Genomic DNA, 21933 nt, shown 5'->3' with positions numbered 1-21933 from the left:
ACACTCAACAAATCCTCAAAGTGCTCCTTCCATCCCCTGAATTTCTCTCTCTTCTCCACCAACAATCTATTATTCCTATCTTTCACTCCCCTACTATTTCCCCTTTCACATTGGCTTACTTTCTTTACCTCCTTCCAAAACAATTTCTTACTCTCCCTCCATTTCACACTCAGATTCCTCCCAAATTCTTCATCCACTTTCTTCTTACTCTCCTTCACCAGTCTCTTAACCTCCCTTCTCCTGCTCACATATACCTCTCTCTTCTCTCTCTCATCTTCTCCCCTACCTCTACTCACTACCCATTCACTATATGCCTTCTTCTTTTGTTCCACAGCTCGTTTCACCTCATCATTCCACCATGCTGTCCCTTGCACACCCTTGCATCTCCCCATCACTCCACAAACCGCCTCACACGCTGCGCCTATCTCTTCCGTGAATATCTTACATACGTCTTCCACCCTTTCCATCTGCTCTAGCTCATACCTTCCCAATCTTTCTTCCACTATGCTCTTATACTCTGTCATTTTCTCACTATCTTGCAATTTCTCCACTCTTCTCACAGGAGCTGCTTCCTCCTGTCTTCCCCTTCGTCTCCTCAACCACTTTCTTTGCATCTCTACCTTGGCCATCACTAAGTGATGGCCCGAGACTCCATTCCCCCACCCTCTCCACACTCTTGCATCCAACACTTGTCTTCTCATTCGCCCATCCACACACACGTAGTCTATCATTGCCTTTCGTTCAACAAGTTCACCATCCATCCTCCTCGTTACTCTCCGTGTATACCGGTGGATCATCTTATGACGAAAGTAGGTGTTGGCTATTGCCAACCCCTTACCAGCACAGATGTCCACCAAAGCACTACCATTTCCATCTACTTCAGCTGGCACACCCCACTGACCAACCACTCCATCCACTTGTACATTCCCAACTTTGCCATTCATGTCTCCAATCGACAACACTCTCTCGCTCCTCTCAAACTTGTCCATACATGCTTCTACTCTTGGCCAAAACTCATCTTTCACTCTTGCCACTCGGTCCTCTGTTGGGGCATACACACATACAATCGCCCATGCTTGTATACCGACTTTCATCCTCACCCATACGATCCTTGCACCCACTGTTCCATACTCTCTTATATTCTCCTTCCACTTCTTGCTTATCATCAGACATACTCCCTCTCTTGCCCTCTCATTTTTATTGACTCCCGCACATATACCTACACCATATTCCCATTCTCTCACCCTTTCACCTTACCATTTAGTTTCAGTCAATCCACATATATCCACTTTTGCATCCTCAAGCATCTGAACAATCTCTCTCTCTTTCACTTCATCATTCACTCGTCTCACATTCCATGTTCCCACCCCAAGAATGTCCTTTGGCCGTTCCTTAGTCGTCAACGTATGGTCCGTCCGGGTCCGAGGCGCTTTATTCGCTTTTTTAGTTAGTTCTTTTCTTGCATAATATACTTCATATGATATTGCATGAAAATCTGTGATATACTTTAGTTGATGCTTGAGATGTATCTCTTTAAATTAAACTGTTTGCCAAGAGAAATATGATACAAATCCCAACACACATTGGTGCATCACATTAATATATCTTTAGTTTTACATGAATATTGGGGTGTGGGCATGCTTGTCAAGGAGAAATGGGTGGCATGTGTTACGAATATATTGAGAATAAATGAAATGATTACAGAATTGAAAATATTGTTTGGAAAGGTCCTGTTTACAGTAGTATTGGCTTATTCTCTTCAGGTTGGCATGGATGACAGAAGAAAAAGGACAGATTCCGGTTTGATTTGATATGTGTGGTTGGTGGTATGGGGGATGATGAGGTTGTAGTTTTGGGTGGGGATTTAAATGCTTATGTGAGTGCAGTGGCTCAAGGACATGAAGGGGTTCATGGGGGATGCACATATGGTATGAGGAATGTGAAAGAGGAAAAGGTTACTGGAGTTCAGGGCAACAGTGAATATGATTGTGAGCGAACACCAGACTGATATCCACTTGAGTTTAATTATAGTGAGCACCAAGATAACTTTAAATTCAGTTTTTTCACATCTGTTATTGCAGTCTTCCTGTCAGTAGCTCAAGATGTATGTTGCTGTTTATGAGTTAATTAGCTTCCTTTATCTTCAGATGGTACAAGATGGTGCCAGAATTACCACTAGAACTGACCCCATGGAACATTGATGCTGAGCGAGGGTTGAGGGCAGCAGTGGTACGTTCTCTCTTCTTCACATATGACCCTTTTGTCGCCCGTATCTCCGCTGAGAAGCCACTCAATGCAGATCCAACCATATTGTTACATTCACAGTGTTTACTTCAGTGGCATACTGTGAGTTTGAGTGTGGGTGTATGTATTTACGTGTGCATGCATGCATGCATGCATGCACAAATGCATGTTAGCATGCATATACTGTGAGGGGTACAGTCATCCTTTATTTTTCCCTTTTGTAAATTCATGGATTTGACTACTAGATTTTTTTTTTTCAGGTGGTTGAATTTCAAATCTTACACCATGAAAGTTTTTGCACCCAACTGTGCACTTTGCCATGCGCCCTCCGATAGTCAGCTTTTCATGCATGTGTTGCCCTACTGTGAGCGCCAGCCATTGTAAATGCAGAGTTTGTGTACTGCTACATTGTTGGGGTATTATGGCCCCAAAGCATCCCCGATATGCCTCAGCAAATTCTAGTAGTACTCCAAAAGTGTCTAAATGAGAGAAGAGTTATGACTGGTTGAAAAGGTGGCTTTGCACGTCATCACTTTATCATCTCATCATTATCTTATTAGCTCATCATCATCATCATCAGGTGCATTATCGTCACATTATCAGATCATCATCTAACCATCGTCATCATCATCAAAAGCACAAACAGTAGGGGAGGCGGGGAAGAGGAACGAGACAAGCAACAGCATCTGAGTGGTGAGCATCACACTCAGAAATTGTGTGTCAGCATATTGTACTCTTCTCGTATATCCATTTTATTGTCATTTTGTATACTAATATAAATTTAAAGGTAATTTACACTGCAACTTCTTTTTATTCCATTATCTTTTTAACTTGAAGCAGTTACTTTATATGCAAAACTGGTGGCAGTTGGCTTCCATATGCTTACCATTATACAGCAAATGAATACCACATCCCTTGAGGGACATATTTGTAATTCATGGAGAATATTCATAGTTTTAGCCATTAATGGTATTTCTGGTAACCTAACCCCATGACTAATAAGAGATGACTGTAAATGTCAGTCACTTACTCTGAAATGTTTTGCAATACCATTGCCTAGCAATGTGCCCCAGTACCTCACAAGGGGTAGTATGGGACTGCATATTTTGTGCTTTTATTGAGAGAATAGCTGAGAAAAAAGGTCAGGATGATGGTGATGGTAATAATGATAAGAGCTTTTGTAATCTTACTGATCTGTCTCAGAAGATTTAACATCCTATGAATTTTCTGATAATGATGATATTGAAGGTGATGAATAATGTCCTGATGATGATAATGATGTATGCCCTAGATGTTGAGGCTGATGAGATTATATATATATTATGGATGTACAGAAGGATGGCAGCCTGCACAAGTACTTCTTCAAGTTCTGCCTGGTGGAGTTGCAGAATGGGTTTGGGTCAGCGGGAAGGAAGCCAGGGCATGGTTGGCGGCGGGACATCTCAGTCACATACAACTCAGAAGCCGGGTGCTACATACTCGAGGTACAGTTGCAGGCACAAATTCTGGTAGTGCTCATCATAACCTTTTTTGACATGCTTTTTGTACTATTACAGGTAAGTCATTCATAAGTTAAAGAAAAGTTGCCTATTATAGCTTGGCAACATGATGCTGCATACTCAAGGTACAGTTCTTTATCTTCATCTCTTTATGGCTAGATGTCTTAATCCCAGAAGGAGGTACCCACAAACATATTGCCTCCATGTTACCCTTCCACCACCATCAAGCTACCTTTCTTCCAGCCCACACCACCTGTATTCATATACCTATCCACCACCACATTCTCAGCCTCCTCTTCACTCTTTTCCCCTGCACTTCATTCACATGCAGTTGCAGACTTAAACACTGTACTAATTCACTTCATTATGATAGATAACAAGGTGGTAAGCAGTGACTTTTGAAACCCAGTAGTGTTGTCTTCATAGCCCAGCAAGCATTTCATAATTCTGTTTAAGAATTGCATAATTGGTCAACTAAAAAAGTGGAGTGATAGTATTGCCTTGATTGTACAGTAAGTCCATATTTTGTTTCCCTTTTTATTTATTTATTTTTATTCATCATCATCATTATCATCCGGACCTCCTTCCCCACCCTAGAGCAGGGTGAGGAGTAGCAACGTCCAGACAGCCTAAGTTTGCCCAGTCCAATGGGCCACGCTTCCATGCACTCATCATTCAAGCCCCCAGAATCCTGGCTCCGTCTGATACACCAAAAACTTTCACCACATTCTGTAGCTTCACAGTCAGTCTGGATGCTGTCACTTTAGAAAGGGGTGCCATATCCCTGATCATGCACTTCTTCTCACAACATTCATCCAGCCAGCTCAATCTCTTGTCAGTTCCCAAGCCTCACCAACCTCCATACCTCTCTTCCTCACACACTCATCCACCATATCCCTCCACCTTCTCCTTGGCCTACCTTGCCTCCTCCCTCCTTCAGATTTGCTCAAATAAACCTTTTTCGTCACTCTGTTGTTATCAATTCTCTCCACATGACCATACCATCTCAGTACACTCTCTTCGATTCTGGTATCCACAGACTTCCTCACTCCGCATCTTTCACGAATCACATTATTCCGTATCCTATCCACTCTCTGTACTCCACATATATTCCTCAGCAGTCCCATCTCCACTGCTCTCACTATTGACTTTTCATTTTCATGCCACACCATGGTCTCACATCCATATGTTAAAGTTGGCACTAACATTCCATCATATAAGCCTGGTGCAGCTGCAACACTCAAGCCTTTGTATTTAAAAGACTATCACGGCCTTCATAGAACCAGCTACTTTCCTTTCTTGTGTCACTCTACTTTTTGCTTCTTTTGCACATTTTCCTCTCTTTTCTGTCACTGTACCCAGGTATTTAAATTCTCTTACCAATTCCAGTCTCTCTCCGTTCACTGTAACATCACAGTGGGAGTCACCTTCTCTCTTGATTACCATCACTTAACCCCTTTCTACATTTACTCTCAAGGTATGACACTGACAGACATCAGAAAAACTCTGCACTGGTCTACCAAGCTCTTGTCTGGTATTTGTAAGTAGCATTGCATCATCAGCATACAATAAATTTGAGATAGGGCTATTCCATCCATCACCATTCATTATCAATGCCATCCCTGTCTCCATTACTCATGTTTTTACTTCTCATATCACCCCATCCATATATATATATATTGAACAACCATGGGAACGTCACACAACTTTGTTGCACACCCACATTGATTGTGAACCATTCACTCAGATGTCTATTTACCCTTACACATGCCTCACTACCTTCATAAAAACTCTTGACAGCACCTAGCAGCTTATCATCTACACATACGTGCAAAACCATCCACAATCCTTCTTTATCTACTTTGTCTTATGCTTTTTCCTGATTAACAAATGCCATACACACCTTATAGTCCTTCTCACAAACTTTCTTCACTATCTGTCTCACTGCAAATATTTGATCCACATATCCTTTGCCACTCCTAAAACCACGCTGTTCATCACTCACTAGGACTTCTGATATCTGTCTTACTTTCTCTATAATAATTCTTCCAAATACCTTCCTTACAACACTCAGTAAACTTATGCCACGATAATTCTTGCACTCACTTCACTCACCTTTATTTTTGTGGTAGGTGGGGGCACTCACCATCCACTTACGCGATGTAGTGCTGCTTTGGGTGTTTGCCCATTCCTCTCTTCCTTTCTTCCTCTTCTTTCTTTCTTTCCTTCGTTCTTTCCTCTTCCTTCTGCCTACGGGTGACTTTATATTCCCTCTTATGTCATTCTTTCCTTCACTCTTTCTTCTTCCTGCTGCCTGTGGGTGACTACACTGAGTAACAAGCCAAATGGTTTCCTGCACACCAGGAAATCATTTACCATGCTGGGTGGTAACCATATAAACAAATTATGGCGCCTGGTGGTTTAGTGGGTAAGTAAGGCGCTCCAGTCGGATTGAGCCGGTGTAGGCTTATATCCAAGGGGTGATTAGGGTTTATTGCTTACGTAATGCCATTCAGGGATGAGTGAGGCTAGTCACTCTCATTTTAAATGTCAGGACCAACTTGCCAAGCCCTGGGCTTCTGTGCTCCTAATGGGGCAGCATAGGATTGGATGATGGATGGATGGATGGTACAATCAGAGCCATTTTCCACTCTGCTGGCAGTTTCCCATGCCTTTTTATATATCTGCAACAAGCACTTCATTCCGTTCTCTCCACTACACTTAATCATCTCTGCATACACCTCATCAACCTCAGTTGTTTTCCCATTTTTCAGCTGCTTTACAGCGTTCTTCACCCGTGCGAGTGTCACATTTCCTGGCACTGCATTCCTTCTCTGCACACTGCCAGAACCAATCATGTTAACAGTCGCTTTGCTTTCTCCATTCCCATTCATCCGACTTTCAAAATATTCTTTCCATCTGGTCCTTACTTCGTCCCCATGGGTTAATAATCTACCGCTTACATCCTTCAGACTTTCACATTTCTTTCCACTGTCACTTCTACATTTCTGCACCTCTTTCCAGAATAACTTCCCCTTATCATTGTAATTTGCATTCATTTTTCTTCCTAGCTCATCATTTACCTCCTTTTTCCTTTACATGCTCCTTGCTCTCAATATATTCAGTTTTTATTTCAGTTGAACCCCTGTCCTGTAGCAATTAAGATCATCAGTACACTAACATCTTTATGGTACCTCCAGACAGCGTTATTCAGCTTCGGGAAGATCTGTCATACTGAATGGCCTATTGCAGGCTGTGCCTATCCTCTGCAGTTCAGAAAGTCTTTCTTAAGGTTAATAAAATTATCCTAAATTAGCAAGATTATACTGAAAAATGTCACTCAACTGAAAAGATTGTCACTGGATTGAAGGGGTTAAATCAGCAGTAACCTACATAAAATTTTGTACAGTAATAGGAATCCATTGGTCGAGGGATTCATTCCTGGAGTCATATTTTTACAATTTCCTGATCAGTAAGCTTAGTCCATTTACTTTTTTTCATTCTTTCTTTCCCCAATTTACTTTATTCAAGCTAGGACAGACCTGTAGTAATGAAGGCTGTATCTAACCCCTCTCATTTGAAGTCACTTGCTTGATGAATAGTTAGTTAAGATATATAGCAAGAATAAGATTTAAAACACAGAATATCATCAGCTTGAAGGGGTTAAGATGCCATTACACTTTTCATAGCCAAGCTATGGTAAATAGTGAATTTTTTTTTTTTTTTTTTTTTAAAGTAGCAAACCATACGTGCTCCCTACATGTCAGCAAGTGGGTTGGTGGAGGGTTAGTGCCCCTCACCGTATCAAATAACTCAAAGTCATCTTGCCACCCCTTACGGGATTAGGGTGTCTGGCAATAGATAGTAGCAGATAGACTTCACACACAATTAATGCTTAGGAACACCCTTCCAGGGGAAAAATGCAGGTAGACCATATTTATGAAATATGTATGAAAACCCAGAATGTTGATAGCTGATGTGTATCTGGGCACCTGAATTGATAGCTTCTCACACTTTGGTTTGATGTTATCCTTTTCCTAGTATGTTAGTATTAAATGTTGGAGGGCTGCAACCGAGTGAACAGTGGCTGATTTAGGCGAGCATGGAAAATGTTTTAAAACAAAGATAATGATGATGATTTCTGGATACTACCTACCCTTTAGAAAATATGAGAAATTCAGAAAGATGATGATTATTATTTTTATTATTTCTGGATACTGCCCACCCCTTAGAAAATATAGGATATGTGGTTATAATGGCAAATATTATCATGATGATGATGGTTGTGATGAAATAGCATCAAACACTGTCATATACTTTATCCTCTAATTCCTTTGTGACTAAGTGCATGCCAAGTTACAGTGAATCCATCTCTAAGCCTTAGATGCATACAATGATGGGTGAGAGGTTGTAATGATGACATACAGTAAACTCTCAATTATCCCACATAGAGCAGCCAAAGGGGTGATGGAAGATGACATACTAATGGGAATTGATGTAAAATCCTCCCCAAACTGCTCCAAAAAGGGTCTAACCCCTCTATAAAACCCTATAATTATACACCAGCTGTTCATAGAAAAACACCCTTGACTACTGTAATAAATGACAAAATGTTATTGTACTGCACTGTACAATATACTGTACATACACTGTACATCCTTTACCTGGAGGTAGAGTTAGGCAAGGTGAGGCAGGTTAGCAAGGCAGACCTAACCAAGCCTGGGGAGAGATTAAGAGACGAGTGAGGCATGAGCAACAGAAATAAAACAGGAGAATTTCTTAATACAGTAAATCCTGTGCAGTTAATGGCAGTTATGACTGGGATTATGCTGCCGCATCCTTGAGCTCCACCACCCACACTTTGACACCACTGCAATGTTGCTGGCATTTCCACTTCAACACTGCCTGGTCTGAATCGTGGTGCTTGGGTCTGGCCATCATTTTCCATTCAAGATGTTGGGATGTCTGCCTATATTCAGTCCCGTACTGCAAGATTTGTTCTTGTGCCTTCTTATGTCCTGTGGAGTCACATGAGGGACACAAAAAACCTCAACCATCCAACTCACTGTTCAAACCTCGTCAAGTCCCGAAAATTTTCTGCTACTTTTTGAGAGATAGGAATTTTCTAATGGTGCTTGGCAGGTGGAGGTTCCCCAGTGACATGCCAGTAGAACACATGAGGCTAGCATGACATGCAGAAGGAAAGGGCTGACAAAAAAAACAACAAACTCAATCATAAGCACAGCTGCCAAGCAGCATTACAGTACTGGAAAGAGAGTGCAGAGCGATGGCCTTGGAGGGGGGGGGGAAACACCAACACATTTTCATCCATATTGGGACAAGATACATTAGGAAAATAGTCCATGAAATGTATTGAGGAGGAGGGATATACATACAAGAGGTGTGTTTAATACCTGTACTGAACATAAGAAGAAAACAAAAGATAGGGACATACTGGTAACAAATTAGAAAGAAATTTACCAAATTTGGTCAGTAAAAAGCAGTGTTTTGATGAATAGACTCATGACAGTGTTTAGATGGCGAGACTTATGGCACTTGATTGTTTTGGTGGCAGGACTTCCAACAGGTGACATGGAATTTTGATTTTTGGGGCACTCCATGGATTCCCCCCTCCCCCCCCACTCCATATGCTGTGATGGATATTGACTCCTGCTGGATGATGCGCTGATGGATAGTTTAGAGTTTACTGTAACTATGACCACTGGTATGTGTATTACCCTAAAATTCCTCTGCGACTCAGAGAGTGGCTCCCAACAGGCAACAAGTCCATCGGTGTGTGAGATGAGTATGGTGATGGGTGAGAGGCTGTACCATGCTGGGCTGGGAGTGTCCGCCAACCTGCTGCACCACCGTCTCCGTCTCTCCCTTGTACCTGCTCACCTCCTACCAGCCGTCCAGTCTGCACCCACCCGAAAGTACCAGGTTCCTGCCACTGAGGTGAGGGCCCTGGGCAGGAGATTATAGTTCATGATGAACAGTGATGCTCAGTAGAGAAATAACTTCAATGTCATACAAAAAGAAAAAAAAATCACCCACTAAATTAACAACATTGATACATGTATTCCCCTTTAACCCCTAAACCGCGGGATTGTTTTGGCGCTCCTTGCGTGTCCCGTGGGGATATTCACGCTCCAACAGACTTTGTAAAAATATTTGCCAAAAATCAGTTATTAGTCCTAGAATAATATAATTACATTTGCTTATGGCACATACCTTTAGCTTTCTCCTGGGATGTTTGTTGAGCCTTCGTTGAGTACCGTAGGACTTGTGGAGACTTCTGAATTTGGGTAACGAAGTCTCCACTTTACACTTCTTGACACCCCGTAATATGATTACCACAGCCTGATATTATTGCTAGAAACACTATTCTATGATTTTCAAATAGTTTGGAATCCATACTCCAAAAAAAAATAAAACTGTGAAAGCAATGAAAATTACGAGCGCGAATGACCTTCCCACTTGCGCTCGTTCGCCGCTGGTATTCTGTCATTTATTATTCATAAAAACACTCACACTTTATATTTCTATTACTATATAACACTTATATATATCTGCAGTCTTTATCCATAAGTTTCCTTCAGTAATAGTGTTTATTATCACTGTAGGCATTCAATTTCTCTTTCAGTAAAATACGTAGCATTCACTTTCTCGTCCTGTATACTAGCGTTGAGAGCGAATCTGTCACTTTCACTTTCATAACTCATAGTATTCATACATGCTAGAGTGAAACTTTCACTTTCATTACTCCTAGTATATATACTCGTATTCTTATTTTACCGTACTACTCATTTACATTTCTATTTACATTCTCTATTTTATTTACATTATTTACATTTCTATTTTATTTACACTGTGTTATGCACTGTCACTTGCAGTAACATATAAAACTATTTTCCAGTGTTCAAGTATATTTACATTCATTGCTTTCACTTGCTGTTTACACATTATTTACACATTATTTACATTTCCACTTGCACTGTTTTAGTCACCAGAAAGATCGTAGTCACTGTCCATCATTTTTATTGATAAATTAGCCAGTTCACGTTCCACAGCAGTCACTTAGCCCTTTACCCCTTTCCACATGAGGTTTAGTAGGAGTAGAGGTCACAGGGCTCTTTGCATAGGGCTAAAAAGTGGCAGAATTGGACACGCGCGAATCCGACGTGGTTTCACCTTGAAAGACGACAGTAAACTGAATGCTGTGGTGGCCTAGGGGCAGTGAAAGGCTGCCAATGTCAGCGTGGAGACAGCTGCTAATATAAGCGCTATGAAATGATTGGCAGGAAATCTAGACAATACATAATAAATTAGGTAGTTTCAGGTGAATGTAAATATCACTTAGGCTTCTCCCTTCCTTTCTTATATATATTTTTATTACGAGAATGGATTATACGGCATATTTTAAGGGGAAATAAACAGGGAAAATTAGCGAACGAGTGCACGTGAGGTGTTGTCAGGTGATAATTAGCCAGTTCCAGGTGTATGGCACTATCACATACGTTATTTCTTTTTTGTATATATTATTTTGTATAAGAATAGGGCATAGGGCTTATTTCAATGGATGAAATCAGTGGAAAATTCCAGGGAAGATTTACTTAGCGCAGCGCAGCCATGCAGGCGAGACGAGAGGGTAATGGAGGGGAGGTAGGGAGGGGAGTCAAGAATGGGGAGAAATGGCTAAATTGTCAACAATAGATGGGAGTACAGATGAGATTAGGAGTGCTGACTAGTGTTGGACATTGGCAATACTGATAGATGATACAAGCCACCACTTGAAAGCCCGGGCGAATTAAAAATAACACAGAATCACAAAAGTGACGGCCCGCAGTATGATCCCTTGCTCCCAAGCGTCACAAAAGTGACGCCCCGCGATTAAGGGGTTAAGTGCCTGCCCCAGTGATCATCATCATCATCTAGACCTCCTTTCCCACCCTAGGGCAGGGTGAGGAGTAGCAGCGTCCAGACAGCCTAAGTTTGTCCAATTCAATGGGCCAAGCTTTCATTCACTCATCATTCAAGCCCACGGAATCCTGGGTCCATCAGTGATAAATATGCAAATCAGAAGGCAGGAGCAAATCGTGAATTGTTCGTGTGTGTTGTGACAATACCTACATGTATGCTGTTAAAGAAAATTTAGATGATTATTTATGACCAAGTTCAGAGAATTGCATTTTTTTTTTTTTTTTTTTTTTTTTTTTTTTTTTTTTTAAGTAAAAGTTCTATTGATTGCCATAATTTTTCAACCTAATTTTAATAAGTTAAAGCCACATGATTAAAATCACTTGATGTTAATCATGCCAACACAAGTAGGTCCTCATCATATGTTGCCTTTTTAATGTTCTTTTTGCAATCATGTTCACAGTAATTTATAATAAAGACTACCTGTTAAAGTATCATTGCTACCTGTACAGCTGATCAGATTTTCCCCAAATTGCGGTACGAGTTGTATTGAAAAAGTTGCGATAATTTTAAACACATCCCTGATATATATTGAAGACTTCCCGTAATGCCTTCTTGAACTAATTCCTGTTATCCTTTAGAGCAGGGGTTCACTTTGTGAGTCATATGGCTGGATGTTTCATACCACATTTCTGGAGGGACACATGGAGCAAAGTGAGCCTCAGGGATCATCCAATTTCTCGTGCTCAGAGGTGGAGTCAGCATTTATAAAAAGGAGGGGGAAATCCAGCACAGTATTCTTTACCTAATGGAGATTTAAGTGATGAGTTTTCTGTGAATGTTGGTGTGCATCAGGGGCCAGTCTTGAGCCCTTAGTTCTTTATCATGGTACTTGAAGCTCTCTCACATGACTTCAGAAATCGACTCCTGTGGGAGATGTTGTATGCTGATGATTTGGTGCTGATTGCAGAGGATAAAAAGGAGGCAGAGGAATGATTAAGGAAGTGGAGAGATAGTATGGGGCACAAGAGCCTAAGAGTAAATGCAGATAGAACAAAAGTGATGGTATCTAGGTCTGTAGGCAGTACTGTCAAAGAAGAGGGAGAGAGGCCATGTGCGATTTGTCACAAGGGCGTGGAAAGTAATTCCACCTTGTGCAGTGTTTATGATAAGTGGGTGCATAAGAGGTATAGTGGTATTAGAGGCAGACTGTAAGATAATGCTGATTTCATGTGTGAAGTGTGTCGGGGAGAGCATGTAGAGGTTGTCAGACGTGGAAGGATTGATCTTCCTCGTGAGTCTCTTGAGTGTGTGGAAGAGTTTTGTTATTTGGGAGATATGTTATGTGCTGGAGGTTGGACTGGAGTGAGCTGTGTGGCTAGAGTGAGGAGTTGTTGGAAGATGTTCAGGGGGCTGTTTCATTTCCTGACATTGAAGGAGAGCTCGTCCTCCATGCTAAGGGATCTTTATATGCAGCATGTTTTGGGAGTGTGATGCTGTATGGTGGTCAGACCTGGTCAGTAAAGGAGGAGGATATTTGCATGCTCAAACATGCAGAAATGACAATGATTAGGTGGATGTGCAGTGCATCCCTGAGTGTGAGGCCTGGGAAGTCTAGTTTTACAATGAAGGAGTTAAGAGGTAGCATGGGAGTGGAGTGATTGATGTTGTGACGAGGCGAGTTAGATTGAGATAGTTTGGACATGTGGAAAGGATGGGGAATGATAATTGGATGCAGAGAGTCGAGAGTGTTGACATTAGGGGTGACGTTGCAAGAGGCAGACCGAAAAAGACCTGGGACGAGGTCATTGAGTGTGACCTCAGGGATAAGGGACTGAATAGGGAAGCTGCCGGAGATTGAGCAGCGTGGAGAGCCGCCATTAGGTGACCAAGGCTGACTCATGCAATCATGTTGGAACCTTTAAAAATAAAATGAAATGAAACTGATGCCAGGCCTTTCATAATATGATAAAATTTATACATGAAAACTGGATAATATATGTGTATGGCATACCTGAAAAAGGGAGGTTTAGACTCCGAGGATCCCATTGCTTCAGGGCATATAATACATGTATTTTAGTCCATACATTGTATTCTGTATGCCAGTTTGGTGGTATATAGCTGCAAATACAGTGCAGCATTATTAATGACTGTACATCACATTTCCCAAAGAATAACAACCTAACCTAGTTTGTAATAACAGGCCTTTGTACATTTCCATCATTTATCAAAGAAGGAAGACCACTACCATAAACTAGCAAAGTGGGTCTTTTCTGCTTTTTTCGTCACTGATACTTGTAATAAGGTTTGTGTGTATGTTTGTGTATGCACATGTGTCGATGATAATTTTGACTATACAGTAGACCCTTGTTATCCGCGGATTTAAGTTTCTGCGGATCAAACTTATTTTAATACTGTACTATACACTGTAACTGAATTTGAAATTGGCGTGCAATGCGCACTTCTTTTGTCGCTACAGTTAGCATACCTGCACCCACAGGCATTCCCGCCACGCCACCAGTCTTATTGTAAACACCAGTCAGTTCACTACTTACATCATTGTCGTCCTTCTCGTGTTTACAAATCTACTGTACAGTACTTTCATTGTGTAAGTGAAAAATGGCTCACAAGAAACAAGTAAAGGATAAAAGCAATCCTTCTAAGCCAAAGAGAGCGTAAGGTGTTATCTGGCGTCTTGTCAGAAGGGTCAGACTAGACTCACAGCATACCTACACTGCTGCCACACATCTCATTTCCTCACCACATTGGCACTGTAGGAACTGCATTACAGTCATCGTCGTTATCATACAGCAATCATCGTCATTCATACAGCAGTCATCATCATCATACAACAGTCGTCATCATTGTACAAAGGTTATGAAGAGAACACACAGTCTTTTGGTGAGTGTTAATATGTATTTGTAATACTTAAAAGTATGTTTTGATTTTTTCAGGGATGTGCTTAGGTTTTGTGGAAATAATATGCCATTTTGTGATGATGAGTATCCGTGAAATTTGTCCTCCGCAGTGGTCTCTGGAACCCAACCCCCACAGATAACAAGAGTCTGCCGTGTTAATAAGAAAATCCTTTGATGATGGAATGTTTTGTTGTACCCTACTCCATTGTGCAGCTGTTTTGTATGATTTAATGTAATATTTTGTTCCATTGCACTGTAATCAAACAGTTTTTTATGATTTTTCAGATAATATTGGACCCAGTACTGGATGTGAGACTATACCCCTGGTGGCATCCCCAGTACCAAAAAGTGGTGCCAGGCGCATGACCATATCTCAGCACTTGAGTCGTCTTTCACTTCAGGGGCACTTGTGATGGGGAATAGGGGGATAGCAGAGAAAAAAATTGGAGTTTAGTTGGAAATTTGTGTATGTGTGTGATGGATGTGTGGGCATGAAGTAGTTGGCTTGGGAAGGAAATTGTTGTTTATAAATGAAATTAAAAAACAATAGTTACTCAGATGGAGCATAGTTCCTCCTAGTCTTCATGTGCCCTGAACTAGGATTTGAAATATAAGATTTGGCACACATTTAAGCATTGTGCATCCTTGGCTGCATCAGGTTACAGTATTTTAATGGGCACCCACAGGATGATTTTGGTCAGCAGAAAGAAATTTTAGTTATCAAAGTGTTGAAAACTGTTTCAATTTTACCTCTGGAATGCATAAAATTTCTCATGTGAATGCAGTAGTCTGAAATTATCCTGTATAATATACCCAAGTGTGTCCATAGCAACAAAGTAGTTAAATTGGGCACTGATTAAATGTCTTAATTTGCATGCAAATGTTGGCACTGTGCTGGTTCTGCTAATGAAATGTACATACTCGAACACATACATAAGCACAGCCATCGCAACACTCCAGCTGTGATGTGCATCACACTCGCTGATATATCTTTCTTGATTCATACTAGGCCAACCTTTTTTTTTTTTTTTTTTTTTTTTTTTTTTTTTTTTTTTAAGACATCTAGTCCTACAGTGGACCTGATGCAGACTGATACAGATACAAAAGGGAAAATGAGATGATGATTAAAAGACATATTGAATACTCAGAGATGGAGAGCTACATACAGAGTCTTCATAAATAAGGAATGTGCTGTAAAATATCAAACTCCACTACAGTACAGTAAAATGTGACAAACTAGGCACAGTCAGCTTCATAATTAGTCCATCATTTGTAAACTAATCTAGTATTGCTCCATTAGGAGCATACAAGCTCCAGGCTAGGCTTTTCAGTCCAAATGTGTAAGACAAGAGTGACCAGTTGCTTGTCTCTTAGCACATTATGCAAACAAGAAACTCCAGACAGCCCATTTGGAATGCCTTGATTCCGTAGAGTGCCAGGTGTCTAAAAAGTGTGTGAAGGCAATGGGACTAATGCATTACATCAATACACCATACAAAGAGCCATCCTTTACCAAAGAACTGACCCATAAAGGGAAAGTTCAGTACTCCAGTGCAACAGGGGACCATAAGTAGCAATAGAATATTAATCAGCAGTTTTTCATATTTTTAATAGGAAAAATGTCAAACAGGGTGACTTGTTATGGGGATTTAATGTATAGGGAATAGGGAATGATGGAGGTGTTGGTACGAGGATGGCAGCTGGGAAGTGTTGGGTAAATCTTTGTTGAATGTATATGCTGTTTGAAAGGGCATTAAGCGAGAGTTGAACTTTCAAGCCTTGTAAGGACAGGGTGGCTCAGTGGTAGAGCGCCTGACTCAAGAACGAAGGGTCGAGAGTTTGCACCCCGCGCAGGTAGCTGCCCTGTTGGGAGAGGTAGCACTTCCTTCACCTAGTGGGGCTGTATGATAGAGCAAGATCTATTTTTTTTTTTTTTTTTCCCAAGCCTTGTTAAAATGCAGAGTATATCTTTGTTGAAAATACTTGAAAAGTTGGTGACTGAAAATTTATTATGAAGCAGATGGAGTGTGTATAAAGAAAGAAATTGGGGCATATTGATGCAGAGCACCGGTGGTATGTAATGGAAGCATTATGTTGTGATATTATAGGGTACCTGTTGTGAAGATAGCTAGAATGAACTAAGAAAAGACTCACTGAATTGAAAGAGCTAATAGGTTTTGTACATTATTTTTTTTTTTAAAGCATAGCAAATTCATATTATCTCATACTGTAATGCATATTAGTGAAATTTTTCCAAAATAATCATCAGGCAATGACTATGTCCTGAAAGAGCTTAAAGAGCTCTGATGAGTATCTCTGTACCCTGTGTGTAACATGGGAAACAGGATTATGATGATCATGCTTAATTTTTCTTGTTAAAACTAAGAAACACCATACAGTACAATATTATTTTTCTCTTTATAAAGTGAAAGGTTTCCAGGTATATCTTACATATCGTCACCCTCAAAAAGAAACTGCTTAAGTCATTTTTTCTACTTTTCGGGAAATCAAGAAAAACCTGTCATTTTCTTAACTTTTAAATGACAGGCAGAAACTTGCGGTGCATTTTAGACCACTCACACCCTAGACCTGGCAAAGGCAGCTATACCAGTAGGTGCACCACTTGATGAAGAATTGATTTATGCATAAATCCAGAAATCGCCAAAAAATGACAGGCAATTTCATTATGAGGGTGATGATATTCTCCGTTCAAAAGAAATGTAAAATAATTGACTATAAAGTACTTATTATTATTTGTAAATTTCTGTGCAAGGTAAATGCATTAATGTTACATTGAGCATTCTTTATTTTTACATCATCTCATTTCAAAATTAGGCTATACCTTCATGCTGATGATGTATTTTTATTTTGTTCTTCCTGTCTGGAGATAATTCTGCTCAGTCAAGGATACAGTAAACTCTCAATAATCCGTCATACCAATATCGACATTGCTGGCTCAGCTCTATTAAAATAATATCCAGCAAAATTACGCGGTGTTCGGTGCAAAAATGGGACGTAACTGGCGGTTCTGTGCAATATCCAGTGTTGGGGCATATCAACTGGCTCAAGTGGTAGCCAGCCAGCGCTGTATTACTGTACTGTATCGTTATTTTATTGTGTTTTATGCTTAGTTTTCATCTTTTACTTTTGGGAAAGAGTTTAGGATAGAGGGTTGGGACAGATAGTAACACAATATCCAGCTTCAAGCCAAATGTTGAGCCGATGGGGGTACTATGCAGTATCAAGTGTTTCACATTACAGTATTCAGCATAGGGAATGGCTAAATTACAATGGATAATTGAGATTATATTGTATTGTAGGCTGGGGTGCTCACTATCCACTCACTTGATGTAGCTCTGCTCTTGGGTGACTGCCCTTTCCCCTCTTCATGCCTTCCTTCCTCTTCTGTCTTTTCTTCAGTCTTTCCTCTTCCTTCTCTCTACAAGTGACTACACTGAGCAACAAGCAAAATGGTTTCCTGTACAACAGGAAACCTTTTGGCGCTCATAATCCACTCGCGTGATGCAGTGCTGCTCTCGTGTGACTGCCCTTTCCTCTTATCCTCCTTTCCTTCCTTCCTTTTCAATCTTTCTTTCATTCATTCTTTCTGCTTCCTTCTGTCCATGGGTGGCTCTACACTAAGTGACAAGCTAGATTGTTTCTTGTACACCAGGAAACCATCTACTACGCTGAGTGGTGACCATATAACCAAATTATGGCGCCTGGTGATTTAGTGAGTAATTACGGCACTCTGATTGGATTCAGCCGGTGCAGGGTTATATCCAAGGGATGGTTGGGGTTTATTGCTCATGTAATGCCACTCAGGGATGAGAGGCTGGTCACTTCATCTTAAATGTCCGGCCCAACTTGTTAGCCACAGGCTCATACGCTCCTCATGGAGCAACATAGGATTGGAAGATGGATGGATGGATATATATATCATAAACAGTATATTCATCATCATCATTTGGACTTACTTTCCCACCCAAGGGCAAGGTGAGGAGTAGCAACGTCCAGTCAACCCAAGTTTGCCCAGTCCAACGGGTCACACTTCCATTCGCTTATCATTCAAGCCTCCAGATTCCTGGCTCTATCTGATATGCCAAAAAAAAACTTTCACCACATTCTGTAGCTTCACATAAACATATCCAACAGAGTCTATCTATACTGTATACTGTATATATATATTCATCATCATCATCCGGGCCTTCCCCGCCCAAGGGCAGGGTGAGGAGTAGCAATGTCCAGACAGTACAAACTTGCCTAATCCAAATAGGCCACACTTCCATTCACTCATCATTCAAGCCCCCGGAATCCTGGCTCTACCGGATATGCCAAAAACATTCACCACATTCTGCAGCTTCACACAAACATATCCGATTGAGTCAATCCGAACGCTGCCAAGCTCACAAGGGGTGCCAAAATCCCTGATCATGCACTTCTCCTCGCAACATTCATCCAGCCAGCTCGATCTCTTTTCAGTTCCCTAGCCTCACCGACTTCCAAACCTCTCTTCCTCAAACACTCATCCACCATATATCTCCACCTTCTCCTTGGCCTACCTCGCCTCCTCCCTTCTTCAAATTCGCTCAGGTATACCTTTTTCACCACTCTATTGTTATCCATTCTTTCCACATGACCATACCATCTCAGGACACACTCTTCGATTCTGGTGTCCTCCGACTTCCTTACTCCACACCTTTCACAAATCACTTTATTTTGTATCCTATTCACCCTCTGTACTCCACATACTGTACATTCCTCAGCAGTCCCATCTCCACTGCTCTTACTCTTGACTTTTCATTTTCATGCCACACCATAGTCTCACACCCATATGTTAGAGTTGGCACTAACACCCCCTCATGTAAGCCTCGTGCAGCTGCAACACTCAAGCCTCTGTTTCTTATCAAGGCCTTCATTGCACCACCTACTTTTCTTCCTTGTGTCACTCTACTTTTAACGTCTTTTGCACATTTTCCCCTCTTTTCTATCACTGTTCCCAAGTATTTTAACTCTCTCACCAATTCCAGTCTCTCTCCATTCACTGTGACATCACACTGGGAGTCACCTTCTCTCTCAATAACCATCACTTTACTCTTCTCTACGTTTACTCTCGAGACACGACACTCACGGACACCAGCAAAACTCTGCACCAGCCTACCAAGTTCTTGTCTGGTACTATATATATATATATATATATATATATATATATATATATATATATATACAATATATATATATATATATATATATATATATATATATATATATAATATATACAATAGATACATACATATATATAAATATATATATATATATACATATATATATATATGTATATATATATATATATATATATATATATATATATATATATATATATATATATACAATATATATATATATATACATATATATATATATATATATATATATATATATATATATATATATATATATATATACAATATATATATATATATACATATATATATATATATATATATATATATATATATATATATATATATATATATATATATATATATATATATATATATATATATATATATATATATATATATATATATATATAAAATGGGAATCAACTAAAGGATATGTGTTGGCAAAGGAGGTTGTGCATTTGTAATTTGTATTTCAAACACAAAGATGCACATAAATATACAGTACACGGTGTAGAGGAAACGGGGATCGTGTTGAAAGAAGCCTGATTGATTATGTGCTCGTAGAGAGGTCGATGATGGGAATGGCTGCTGATACGAGGGCTGTGAGAGGACGGTGTAGAGGACTTTCTGATCATATGATTGTGGTATGCAAGATAAGCTGAGAGGAGTGAGGTGGATCAAGAGAGAGAAGAGCAGTCAGAGTGAAAGACTGAAAGTTGAGAAGCTGAGGATCAAAGATGTGGCAGATGATTACAGGACCAAAGTAGAGGATGAGTTAGATTCAGTGAACTGGAATGAACTGGAACTGGACAGCCTGTAGAATGCATATAGGGATTGCTTAGTTAGGAATGCTAAAGGAGTGTGTGGTGTGGCAAGAGTATCAACGAAAAAGAAGGGTACGGCAGGGTGGGATGACGAAGTTAAGAGAGCAGTGGAGGAAAAGAGGAAGAAGTGGCTAAAGTGGTTACAGGATAGGGTTTCATTTGAAATAACTGAGTATATCGAGAGCAAGAAGCACGTAAAGAGACTAGTGAAGAGGAAAAAGGAGGAGGTAAATGATGATCGGGGAAGGAAGATGAATATGAACTAATCTGAAAATAGGAAGTTATTCTGGAAAAAGGCACTGAAATGTAGAAGTGAAAGCGGAAAGAAATGTGATAGTGTGAAGGATGCAGGTGGTAGGTTACTAACCCATGGAGATGAAGTAAGGACCAGATGGAAAGAATATTTTGAAAGCCTGATGAATGGGAATAGAGAGAGCAGAGCGGTTGTAAACATGATTGGTTTTGGGGGTGTGCAGAGAAGGAATGTAGTGCCAGGAGATGTGACACTCGCACAGGTGAAGAACGCTGTGAAATGGCTGAAAAATGGGAAAGCAGCTGGGGTTGATAGGTGTATGAAGAGATGCTTAAGTGTGTTGGAGAGAGTGGAATGAAGTGCTTGTTGGAGATATGTAAGAAGGCATGGATGAGTGAAACTGTACCTGCAGAGTGGAAAAAGGCTGTGATTGTACCCCAGTACAAAAATAAAGGTGAGCAAAGTGAGTGCAAGAATTATCATGGCATAAGTTTATTGAGTGTGGTAGGGAAGGTATATGGAAGAGTTATTTTAGTAAGAGAGATATCAGAAGTCCTGGTGAGTGATGAGCAGGGTGGCTTTAGGAGTGGCAGAGGATGTGTGGATCAAGTATTTGCAGTGAGACTGATAGCAGAGAAAGCTTTTGAGAAGGACTATAAGGTGTTTATGGGATTCATAGATCTGGAAAAAGCATATGACAAAGTAGACAGAGAGGGATTGTGGAAAGTTTTGCGCATGTATGGTGTAGATGGTAAGCTGCTAGGTGCTGTCAAGAGTTTTTATGATGGTAGTGAAGCATGTGTAAGCGTTAATGGGCATCTAAGTGAATGGTTCACAATCGGTGCTGTCAAGAGTTTTTATGATGGTAGCGAAGCATGTGTAAGCGTTAATGGGCATCTAAGTGAATGGTTCACAATCGGTGTGGGCATGCGACAAGGTTGTGTGATGTCCCCATGGTTGTTCAATATATATATATATGGATGGGGTGATGAGAGAAGTGAAAACACGAGTAATGGAGAGAGGGACGGAGTTTGTAATGAATGGTGATGGGTGGAATATCTCAAATTTGTTGTATGCTGATGATGCGGT

At 40.4% G+C, this 21933-nt stretch overlaps 1 protein-coding gene across 5 annotated transcripts in view; it reads left to right on the top strand.

The window, feature by feature from the left end:
- The window catches only part of fsd (transmembrane protein fates-shifted), a 30514-nt gene extending 14954 nt beyond the window's left edge, over positions 1-15560 (top strand). For all 5 annotated transcript variants that reach the window (XM_080280494.1, XM_080280495.1, XM_080280491.1 and 2 more), the window contains 4 exons: positions 2148-2346; positions 3579-3728; positions 9522-9701; positions 14867-15560. In XM_080280494.1, the coding sequence (XP_080136620.1) occupies positions 2148-2346; positions 3579-3728; positions 9522-9701; positions 14867-14947 (610 nt within the window). In that variant the 3' untranslated portion in view covers positions 14948-15560. The remainder of the gene's footprint in view (positions 1-2147; positions 2347-3578; positions 3729-9521; positions 9702-14866) is intronic.
- Positions 15561-21933: the final 6373 nt, after the last annotated feature.

Source organism: Coenobita brevimanus, chromosome 85, assembly GCF_032717465.1.
Source record: "Coenobita brevimanus isolate Jiangsu-jjx chromosome 85, ASM3271746v2, whole genome shotgun sequence".
Taxonomy (NCBI): Eukaryota; Metazoa; Arthropoda; class Malacostraca; order Decapoda; family Coenobitidae; genus Coenobita; species Coenobita brevimanus.
Note: the sequence above shows the minus strand (reverse complement) of the source record. Positions and strands in the feature narration are given on the sequence as shown.